An 11,843-nucleotide genomic window follows, 5' to 3' on the forward strand; every position below is an offset into this window, starting at 1 on the left:
ATGTTATTATAGCGCATCTAAAGACGTCCTGTACAATTGAGTGCCTCCAGTTTTGTGGTAACAGTTTGGAAAAGAATCACATATAACAGGAAAGGCCAGGTGTCCCAATACTTTTGGCAATATAGTTTTTGTACAACTATACAATTTCGGGATGTTTAGGGGGAAGAAATGCAAAACATAAAATTGTGTGTGGTTTTTTTATTAACACAGTTTTTAACATTTGTGAACATCAACATTTGAGAATATTTTATTTGTAAAATTGTTTTAAATAAAATGCCTGTTAGGTTAAATAATATATATTTTTTTTATAAAAAATAAAATATTATAAAATAATATTTTATAAAAAATAAAATAGGATAAATCTAATTAATGCAATACACTATTTTATATTAATTAATTTGAATAATCACTTAAATGGACAAATTATATTGAAATAATTTAAATAGATAAAAAAATTGATTATACTTTAACAAATGTATTTATTCCTTCTATCCTTCATTTATTCACTTACTCGATATGTGGATTTTCTACCTTTCAAAGAAATTCTTGAAGCTGGACATAAAACACTAAAGAATCCATTAATTCTTTTAAATGTGTCACATAGTGCTAGCGTTAGCCGCTAACAGGAAGTGACTAGCGGCTATCACTAGCACTATGAGACACATTCAAGAGAATTAATTAGACACTTGTCATTGGTAGAGACTGTTGCTCTGTTGGGGTTAAAGACGTTTTCAATCGTAATTGTAATTGCAATCCAAAAAAATATCTAACACATTAAAATAAATGAAAATCTGAGGAATGATGTTCTTTAAACGCTGCCATAAAAACGTCTAAACTTGACATGACATGACTTATAATTTCCTCTGACAACATATCAAAGATCCATCTTTTCATTTACGCTTCGATCAACAGGTTTCGGTTGGAGATCTCATCCATGCTGGATTCAATCTCTCTCTCGCTTTTTATCTGTCTGTCTATCAGTTTCTTTTCCTCTCTCAATATCGGTGTGCCTCCTATTAAGAGCAGACAGTGTGTGGTCCCGTGCTCCAGTGAAGGGGTTTGACATTCAATAGAAAAGGAAGCACAGGCTCAGATACGATGAGGACCAGTGCCTTGAGCTACAAAAAATCCCTCAGATTGATATCTGCAGGCCTTTTGGTCTGTGTGTGTGTGTGTGTGTGTGTGTGTGTGTGTGTGTGTGCGTGTGTGTGATCTGTGCAGGGAAAACTGGGTGTATATATAAAATAACTCAGAATGTAATTTGACTTATTCTATTTAGTAAATTGTTCAGGCTTCTGCAATAATATTCAGCTGCAGCATTTTCAAAACACAGAATTACACATTTACACTAATAAAATAATATTAAATCGAATACATAATAGAAATAAAGACTTGTTTGTTTGTTTGTTTGTTTGTTTTAAAGACAACTGCAATTAACACCAGAGTCAAATATGACAAAGGGGCCGCCAGATAGTGAAAAGATAACCAGGCAAGACTGGAACAGGATTAGGACGCCAACCAATAACGTTAAGGCGAGAACAGGAACTAATAATCAGATAAAAAAAAAAAAAGCACACGCTACTGTTGCCATGGAGCTGCGAAGTGCGCTGAGGGAGTGTATAAAGGACGGGATAGTGACAGCTGGCTATTATGTGCGTATTAGTAGGCTTTATAAGTACGGTTATTGTTCACCAGGGCATGCCGATAGATAAACAGATAGATAGAAAAACAATTTCCTGCATAAATGTTCATATATTCATAGGATTTAATAAACACCTTTGCTAATTACATCTCGATTTCTAGAACCATTCTAGCCTCCTTTTTGTAGATATAGGCTGTATTTTCTCTATTCTATTGATATGGCCAGGGGTGCACAAACCGTACGCAAATCCATACCCTCACGATCATGTAAAGTTTGGTTGTTTCCAACTTTTTCCTCAAGATCCTACAAGCCAATCAATTCAGCCAACAGCAGAGCAGAAGAAGCTTTTGATTGTTTCTTCTGGCTCACAAAAGACGTGTTGTGTAAGAGCACCATGTCGTGTTACATATTTCAGTCTGATATGCTGTTTAAACATGAAAAAACAGTTTTGCAATATCCTTTATAGAAGTTGCCATATCCTTCATATATCCTCAGTTTTTTGTTCGGTCATTTTATATAATGATGGCCCTCTATCTATATTTATAGCAAACATTCTCATTATCTATTTATTTCTATTATTACTTGTGTATATGTACAATTAATTGTGTGTGTGTGTGTTTGTGGTCCCTGCAGTGCTACATGTTCCACATGTACGTGGGTGTACGTGCAGGCGGTGGCATCGGCGATCAGATCGAGGACCCCGCAGGTGACGAGTACGAGATCTACCGCATCATCTTCGACATCACCTTCTTCTTCTTCGTCATCGTCATCCTGCTCGCCATCATTCAGGGTGAGACGGAGTGGTGTGATTTGATTCCGTGTGCAAAATATAACTAATCAGTGCTGAAATGATCAAAACTGAAAAATATATATCGTGTGTGTGTGTGTGTGTGTGTGTGTGTGTGTGTTAGGTCTGATCATCGACGCGTTTGGTGAGCTGAGAGACCAGCAGGAACAGGTGAAGGAGGACATGGAGGTGAGCGTGCAAAGTTCTCCGCTGCGGAAGCTTAACGTTCCTCGTTAGCTGTCCGCTAAACACGGTGCTAATTGTGCGTTCAGTGGGCGATGTGTCTTCTTGCTCTCTGGCTAATGGGTTCCACCTGCTTCACTGAAGAGTCACTGCACACTGAATGTGTCTTTCACAAAGAACCTGTATGAAATGTGCACCTTTTTTTTTTGTTTCGTTTATTAAACAAAGCGCAGCCTCTGTATAATAACCATAATTACCAGCTGCATCATCGCATTGGTATTGCTTGAAATTCCACTCTTTTTGGTTTCTATGACACTGATTTATTTATTTATCATTTGTTTAATAACGGTGTTATTTGCTTTGAGGATTAAATAAATAAGGGAACCATTTTTAATGCCCTGAGTTGCTTATTTTATTGTACGATGCACATATGATCAGAAATTTAGTACTAAATCGTGAAAGTTTGGAAAACGTGACATTGCACAATATCTGTAAAGTCTGTAGACATTTTGTGTGTGTGTGTGTGTGTGTGTGTGTGTGTGTGTGTGTGTGTGTGCAGTGCACTTCATGGTGTTTTTTTTTTTTCTTTTACAGACTAAGTGTTTCATCTGTGGGATCGGAAACGACTATTTTGACACAGTCCCTCACGGCTTTGAAACACACACCCTCCAGGAGCACAACTTGGCGAACTATCTGTAAGTGCTCTACGTGTGTGTGTGTGTGTGTGTGTGTGTGTGTGTGTGTGTGTGTGTGTGTGTGGAGAGTGAAGGACATCTTCTCAAGGGACAATACTATAGAAATGAAACTTGGATATATTTTAGAGTAGTCAGTATGCAGCTTGTATAGCAGAACATATTTACTGTCCTCTGAAAATAACTCAACATACCAACATTATTGTCTAAATATCTGGCAACAAAAGATAGTACACCCTAAGTGATAACAGCTGCAGGTTGTGTAACCATGTAAAGCCACATGTCCTATTCATCATGTTCATGTTTTTGTCTGCTTGACAGAACCATACAAATGTGTGTATCTTTTATTAGAGTAGTTCAAATTATGGTGCTTTGAGTAAAATTCTCTCATACTGACCACTGGATGTTCAACATGGCACCTCATGGCCATGATGATTTGAGATTTAGAGATTTAGACTCTCCACAAGCTATAGGAAGAATAAATTACTGGAACCATGTCCTGTGGTCTGATGAGACTTGTTTGGAAGATAAACCTGTTTGGCTCAGATGGTGTCCAGCATGTGTGGCGACACCCTGGTGAGGAGAACCAAGAAAATTGTGTCTTGCCTACAGTCAAGCATGGTGGTGGTAGCATCATTGTCTGGGGCTGCATGAGTTCTGCAGGTTTTGGGGAGCTGATGTTTATTGATGGAAAGATGGATTCCAACATGTACTGTGACATTCTGAAGCAAAACATGATGCTCTTCCTTCAGAAACTGGGCTGAACAGCAGGTTTCCAACATAAAAACTACCCTAAACACAACACCAAGATGAAAACTGCCTTGCTGAGGAAGCTTAAGGTGAAGCTGATGTAGTGGCCAAGTACGTCTCCAGACTTAAACCCAAGAGAGCACCTGTGGGGCATCCTGAAGCTAAAGGTGGAGGAGCGCCATGTGTCTAACATCCAGCAGCTCCATGATAGAGGGGTGGAAGAGGATCCCAGCAACAACCTGTGCAGCTCTGATGAATTCTATGCCTAGGAGGATCAAGGCAGTGATAGATAACAATGGTGCTCACACAAAATATATACATTTTGGACACAGTTTTGACATGTTCACTTGTTGCCAGTTATTTATTTTCAGAGAAAATCTGTACCGATATACTCTACTGTCCTCTAAAATATAGTAAAGTTTTATTTCTATAGTATTGTCCCTTGAGAAGATGTTTTTTTTTTATGTATTTTTTTTTTATATAAAATAAAAAAATTGAGGGTATTTTGCATGTGTGTGTATCTCTATGTATGTGTGTGCATGTGTTATAAAGAGATAAACAGAAAAGAAATACAAGGCGTGCATCTACTTGATGAAAATCGCGTGCTTCAGGAGCCATGCCAATGCAGTTAGAGACTGTTTGTGAAGAATGTTAATATCAAACTCCAGCAAATGAGCCCACAGAGAGAGTGATGATGCATAACCTAGCAGTGTGTAGCAATAAGGGAGTGTAAGGACTCTGAAGAGCTGTCCTGCAGGGAGGAAGACGCTTGCTGTGCGAGGAAGAGTCGTACTAATTACCTGGCTCCGTCGTGTCGGCGCGTGTCGTAACCACATACGCTGCTCCGACATGCGAAACAGCAGTGCACACACTTTCTCCCAGCTCTAAAGTTTCATTTTACCCTGTTTTTTGGGAAAGAAACAAAACCAAGATAAATGAAATTCTTCAGAAGGTGCAGGTCTTTTCATATTGTGGGTAAACATGACTTTAATCTGACTTGAATTAAAGCGTTAATACTGATTTTTTTTAACCAAAAAAACGCTGTGTGTGTGTGTGTGTGTGTGTGTGTGTGTGTGTGTGTGTGTGTGTGTGTGTGTGTGTGTGTATATATATATATATATATATATATATATATATATATATATATATATATATATATATATATATATAAATAATATAAGGGCTGTCAAAATTAACATTAACACATTAACGCGCATTTATTTAAAGAGTGCAAATTTTATAAACGCCTGATTAACGCAGCACGCACTTCTGTTTGACCATTTTTAATAAAAATCAAAATAAATTAATATAAACAAGGCAAAATATAAACCTTCAACGCAGCACACATTTGTTCACGGCGTCTTAATAATTTCCACCGAACAATAATTTTTAATCACTTAACATTTGTTTTACTGATGCGCCAAGTCTCAAATCAAACACTGAAATACGCCATGATGCAACACATCCGGCAATTAAAACCGTCCGTGTGGAAACATTTGGTTCACACCGTTTGGTTTAAAACACCAAATTACTTAAAAACATTTACAGGAATTTTTTGTCTTCATGCTCTCGTTTCAGAATGGTTTCATTAAATTGAATTTGCATAAAGAATCCATAGTTGTCCACACCCATGTTGATTAGAATATTAAAAACTTAAAAAGTATTTATTTAAGGTGCATTTAAAACATAAAAATGCGCGATTAAGTCGTGTTTAATCACAAATTAAATCATGACAATCGTGAGATTAATTGCGATTAAATAGTTTAATCGATTGACAGCACTAATAAATACACATACACTGAACAGGCATGACTTTATGGCCACCTGCCTAATATAGTGATGGTCCAAATCAGTCCTGCCCCATCAAGGGTTAACTTCTTAAGCGATGCGAAGAAGAGATTTTTACTGTGCATTCTTTAAAGGCGTCTTTGGTGCCTGTGCTTATCCTAGTCAGGCTGTAGGGAACAGCCTTTTCTTTTTTTTTTTAGCTTCTACAGATCTAACCAGCAACAGGCCCTGATCTGTTCCACACCTATGAATGTAATGGTAAATAAATAAATAATGTGATGCCTTTCCATAAATTATGTATGTAATAAAAAGAATGATGGTTTTGACAAGATAAATTAAAGACTTTAGGACATGCACTTTACTTCACAGCATCATTATTTTCTTTAAACAGCAAGTCCATTAGTGAAGCCCATATAGAAATCCCGAGACAGAAACACAAGCCTGTCTCCTCTATGACTCTCAGTAGTGCACTTACTTTTTTCTCTCACTTTCAGATGATCATTATGCCAGAATGCAGCTGTGTTGATTGTTATGTTAATGTTTTTATCCCCAATTTATTTATTTCTTTTGCAGATTTTTTGTGATGTATCTCATTAATAAGGATGAAACAGAGCACACAGGCCAGGTAATCCCCCAGTTCATCAACCCCCTGCCTTCTCTCTCACTCTCTCTCTCTCTCTCTCTCTCTCTCTCTGATGCCAGATCTGTCTTTAACATTATCTCCTATAAGCTCAGATCGTATGGATTCTATGATGATTGATTTTCTCTCTACGTGCTTTTTTCCTGCTCCTTCAGTAAAAAATGTACTTTATAAACCTGTACTGTTATTATTTCCTCAGTGAAGTGATTCTTCCAGCATTTGTAATCCCTCCATCCTTCTTTAGTGTAGGCGATGTAGCACCATCAGCAGACATTTCACTCTGTTGAGAAGTAAAGGTTTTTTGTTTTGTTTGTTTTGTTTTTCGGATCAAACTCACACAATAGAAAATTTAAACAAAACTTTCACACCAACACTGAAACAAGGCATTTAAAATAATTCTGGTTACTTTCTTTACTTTCCTGATTGTTTTGTGGTATCAGTCGACGTGTTTCTTCTGTTCCGTGGCTAACCCTTGTTACTCTGTTCCCTGTTCTGCTGCAGGAGTCCTACGTTTGGAAAATGTACCAGGAACGCTGCTGGGAATTCTTCCCGGCCGGAGACTGCTTTCGCAAACAATACGAGGACCAGCTCAACTAGTACACTTATACACATGACTACACACACACACACACACACACACACACACACACACACACACACACACACACACACACATGCACTCACAGACTCTAGTCTCTTGGACTTCTCTGTGACTTACGCGGAGGAGGACACTGTTTAGTTTGGAATGCGTTTGAGATTTTTGTACATAGCTGAACTGCTCCCAGAACACACTGGGGCTACAGACAGACAGAGAGAGTCTGAACGCTTCTCCATTCTACATTTGCTTTATTAAACTCATAAAGAGGAGCAAAAAATTGACAAAAATCGGGAATCAGAGGGAACGAGAAGGTGAGTCGGAGCGAGGACAAGGACTATGTGGGCGGATGATACGAAAGAAAAAGAGACGATGGAGGGCATTCTCATTCTTGGTCTCTTTATTTGTCTGGATGGACGGATGAGCGCATGGATCAAGGGATGCTAATGAAAGACAGGCACCATGATACTGGCCAGGGGCAACAGAAGGGACACAGTGCCTTACCAAGCAAAGGGTGAGCTATGCAAGCTGCGAGAGAAAGAGAGAGAGAGAGAGAGATGGAGAGAGGGAATAGAGAGAAGCAAATGGAGCGAAGTCAAGAGGGCTACAATTGGTGCAATGTTTTACGAGTGTAGGTATATATAGGAGTGTGTGTGCGTGTGTGTGAGAGAGTGGGTGTGAAAGAAAGTACGTGAATGGAAATACTTGTAAGGCTGTGTTCACGCTATGTGTAAAGGGGACAAGTGCAATCAATCACATCAAAAAACAGACGAAACACACCAAATCACAACGCAGACAGACAGAATCAAAACACAGACGGAATGTTTTATCCAGACAAAAGCTGTCCGTTTAAAACATAACAATAACAGGGATTAATCTACACACATCTATCTAATTTAGGTACATTATGCTAAAATCCTACACTTGGTACTTCCTCCAAGCTGCCACTCTTGGGGCCCTTGAGCAAGGCCCCTATCAAGTCTAAAAGCATCTTTCTTTCTATCAGGGCCATTTACAGGTGAGCACGGTCAATAACGTGTATCGTACACTTACTTCCCAATAAACACAAAGCCTTTGTGAATTTAGAAAGCAAACTATAAAGAAACAAAATCCTATTTATTAGCAGTAAATCAAATACACATAAATCCGAGATTAGTCGTCTGATTAGTCGTCTGATTAGTCGAGATTAGTCGTCTGCACCAGTCAGGGTCTTTTTTTGTTTGTTCTTTTTCCACCGGATGACAAATAGGCCACAAATTGGATGCGTTTATGGTTCACGTGTATGGTTTTGGGAGTATAAAACAAAGATTAGGGAGATGTATTATATACACTGTAGCTCACTGCATTGCACTAACAACTTTATTATTGGTTATCAGGTATCTATTGGTTTATTCTCACCTTTAAGCTATAAATGAGTGTGCGTGTGTGTGTGTGTGTGTGTGTGTGTGTGTGTGTGTGTGTGTGTACCATGGTGCCTGACTGGCATCCCATCCACTGTGTATTCCTGCCTCATGTTTGGTGTTTCAATTGCTCCAACGACCAGGTTAATGATGAGGAATGAATGAGTAAACTATTATATACAAGTTATTTATTAATTATTCAAAACAATAAGGTGTTATCATGAATTAAAGAAGCTTCCGGAAGAGGAAAAGGCTATGCAGGTGGTATGAGCTCAGCAGGGGGATCCGCAGTCTATGGATCGATATATCAATATAATCAGATACAGGGCAGAACCCAGTGGTTAATGAATAATTCATCTGAATATAATGAAGTCCGTGCTGCTTTATCGTCATAATAATACAATGTTTTTTTTAACTATAGAAGGCACATAGCATGAACACAGCCTTATGAGCATATAAAGTGCTTCAGTATAAAGCCATGGGGTTTGTTTTGGACCATGAGAGAGAGTGAAAGAGTGAGAGATTGTAACCCATTATTTTTTGTTTCAGCCCCACCTCACCCTTTTTCCTACAGCATTTCTGCGTTTCGTTTGTTTGTTAAATTTGTTTTTTTTTTCCTTAAGTTTTTTTCGGTAATGCATTTATGCAACAGCAGAGTTAACTATTTATAAACAAATTCTAGAAATATCTAAGAACAAAAAAAATGAAGTTTAATTTTTGCATGTTTATTATGCAAGTTTAAGAGGAAAGTTCGAAAAAAATTTAAAAGACGCAAAAACTATTTACGGTCACGCCGACACTTTTATAGGTTTAAGATCATTTACGATATCTCTATGCTACCCGAGTGTTGTGGGCTTTCTTGTGTATTACCAGCCACCGTCATTAGCCGAGGAGCCGCTTTGGTCCAGGTTTTCCTCGAGAACACTGTAGGAAACGCGCATCTCCATCCGAAAGGACTACGCTAAAGCTAAAGCGATGCTCATCCACAGGTGTCGAAATCGTCAACAGCGTGGAGCTCAGAGATCTGCTAAACAGGACGTCGATCATTTTCGAACACAAACGACCTCATGTGACATCCCAAGAGTCAAAGATCATATCACTTATCTGGACTACTGGGTGTGTATCATACGAATACGTGTCGATTATTATAATGTCCCATCTTCAGAACCATCGTTTCATTATTTCCTGATCCATAGACCACGAAGAAAGCGCTTTTCTTATTTGTCACACGGAATAATGTGAAAACCATTGCAATAACGACAGCGTTGGCTCAAGCCAATCTATAAAAGTGAAATTTTACTCATGTAAAGAATTTTGATAACAAACATCATGGGAAAAAAATGAACCTCATAGGAAAATAATCTGTAACAACTGAGTGTGCTGTTCAGAGTTGTGAATACATAATTGTGTGTTAAACCTGTAAAGGAAACTTAAACACAACAATGGACTTGCATGATTTTGAAAAATAAATGCTTATTTATTGAAGGGGGTTGAAGATGCATGTTTTTCCACTGACATCATTTACACCGACTCCATTGTCCATGATGCACATGGATTTACGTACATTATATTCAACACGGAAAATTGTTCAGATGATTTATTCCTTTGTTATAGCCATTCTACACTATATGGACAAAAGTTTGTGGACACCTGTCTATAAGATTCTGTGATTTAGTCTGTATAATATGTGCTGTTGTAATCCACAGAGGATCATCTGTCTCCACACTCCCCTGTCCTCTACATCTGCCTCTTTCACCCCAACCAACTGCATGTCTTCCTTCACCACATCCATAAACCTCCTCCTAGGTCTTCCTCTTTTCCTCCTTGCTGGTGGCTCCATCCTCAGCATTCTCCTACTGATATACCCCATGTCCCTCCTCTGCACATGTCCAAACCATCTCAATCTCGCCTCCCTCACCTTGTCTCCAAAACGTCCTACATGCGCTGTCTCTCTAATAAACTCATTTCTAATCCTGTCCATCTTTGTCACTCTCAACGAAAACCTCAACATCTTCAGCTCTGCTACCTCCAGCTCCACCTCCTGTCTTTTACTCAATGCGTAAATGGCGTTTGTAAATTCAGGTACTATTGTTTGTTACTTTATTGAAGTCGGTAAGGTGACAAAGAATGGGGTGCAGCCAGCCTTCCAATTCATCCCAAAGATGTTCAGGTAAGGGGTTGAGGTCAGAGCTCTGTACCAGGTCACTCAAGATCTTCCAGTCCAACCCATTCAAATCATCATCTTCAATCTTCATGGAGGTCAGTTTGTACACAGGGGCAGTGTCATGCTGGAACAGGTTTGGATCTCATAAACAAAATATCACAAATAAAAAAAAGAATCAGGTGTCTCAATACTTTTGTCCACATATAGTATGAGTTGTTTATTTAGTTTTGCTTACAGTACATGAGACATTTAGGCAGATGAAAAGTAAATGAGCCTGACAAAAAAACAAAAAGAAAACAATGGTAAGGTTTAAAACAACGCCTTTAGCATATACTCAATAATAATGAGAGTAAATATGTACTATAGGAGTCAAAACCAGGATTATAGTAACCATTTTAGATGTAATAAAACAAAAAATTCCAATGTGACAATGAAACACCAGATTATAAACAGATATGGTAATTACAGAGAGACATGCTATAGGTGAACACAGTCAGGAAACAAACCAATGACTAGGAAGGGAGGAGACAGAACAAATGCAGAAATGCACTTTGAACTGCGTTGTCCCCTCAGAAAAAAAGGACACTTATGGCAACAAGTAATAAACAATCACATTTAATAAATAGACACACTACTTGAATTTATTTTGTCCTTATATAATACTTTTTCTTAATTAATAATAATAAAGAACTACATTTTTAATAATAATAGTATTATTCAGTAATTCTATAAGTTTTTTCTCAACAATGATGAAATTCAGAGACTTAAAACATTAATAAAAATGACATTTTTGCAAACATAAATCATGCCTAGGATTTATTGCTTTTGTGCAGTTCTGATTAGCATGTTTTTTAGCCTTGTATTAACCCTACCTCATTAAAACAAATCTAGAAATGTTCCTGATGCTCTTTTGGAATAAGCAAAAAGCTCAGATATTGTCTCATTTTTATATTTTGTCAGCCTAATTGTCAATTTCCTGTCAAAAAATTGTGTTACAGCTATAAAAAACCTCTCTTTCAGCTTCTCCCATTAGGGGTCGCCACAGCGGGCCATCCGCATGTTTGATTTAGCACATGTTTTTACGCTGAATGCCCTTCCTAACGCAACCCTCCCCATTTATCCGGGTTTGGGACCGGCACTAAGGCTTGTGCAACCCTAATGGCTGGGGTTGCTTCCCTGACCTGGGATCGAACCCGGGTCGC

At 38.2% G+C, this 11,843-nt stretch overlaps 1 protein-coding gene across 8 annotated transcripts in view; it reads left to right on the plus strand.

The window, feature by feature from the left end:
* ryr2a (ryanodine receptor 2a (cardiac)) overlaps nt 1–9,962 on the plus strand; it is a 219,211-nt gene extending 209,249 nt beyond the window's left edge. For all 8 annotated transcript variants that reach the window (XM_046854545.1, XM_046854546.1, XM_046854547.1 and 5 more), the window contains 5 exons: nt 2,276–2,432; nt 2,554–2,618; nt 3,207–3,307; nt 6,416–6,467; nt 6,984–9,962. In XM_046854545.1, coding sequence (XP_046710501.1) covers nt 2,276–2,432; nt 2,554–2,618; nt 3,207–3,307; nt 6,416–6,467; nt 6,984–7,079 — 471 coding nt within the window. In that variant the 3' untranslated portion in view covers nt 7,080–9,962. The remainder of the gene's footprint in view (nt 1–2,275; nt 2,433–2,553; nt 2,619–3,206; nt 3,308–6,415; nt 6,468–6,983) is intronic.
* Nucleotides 9,963–11,843: the final 1,881 nt, after the last annotated feature.

This window comes from Silurus meridionalis, chromosome 7, assembly GCF_014805685.1.
Source record: "Silurus meridionalis isolate SWU-2019-XX chromosome 7, ASM1480568v1, whole genome shotgun sequence".
In the NCBI taxonomy this organism is placed as follows: domain Eukaryota; kingdom Metazoa; phylum Chordata; class Actinopteri; order Siluriformes; family Siluridae; genus Silurus; species Silurus meridionalis.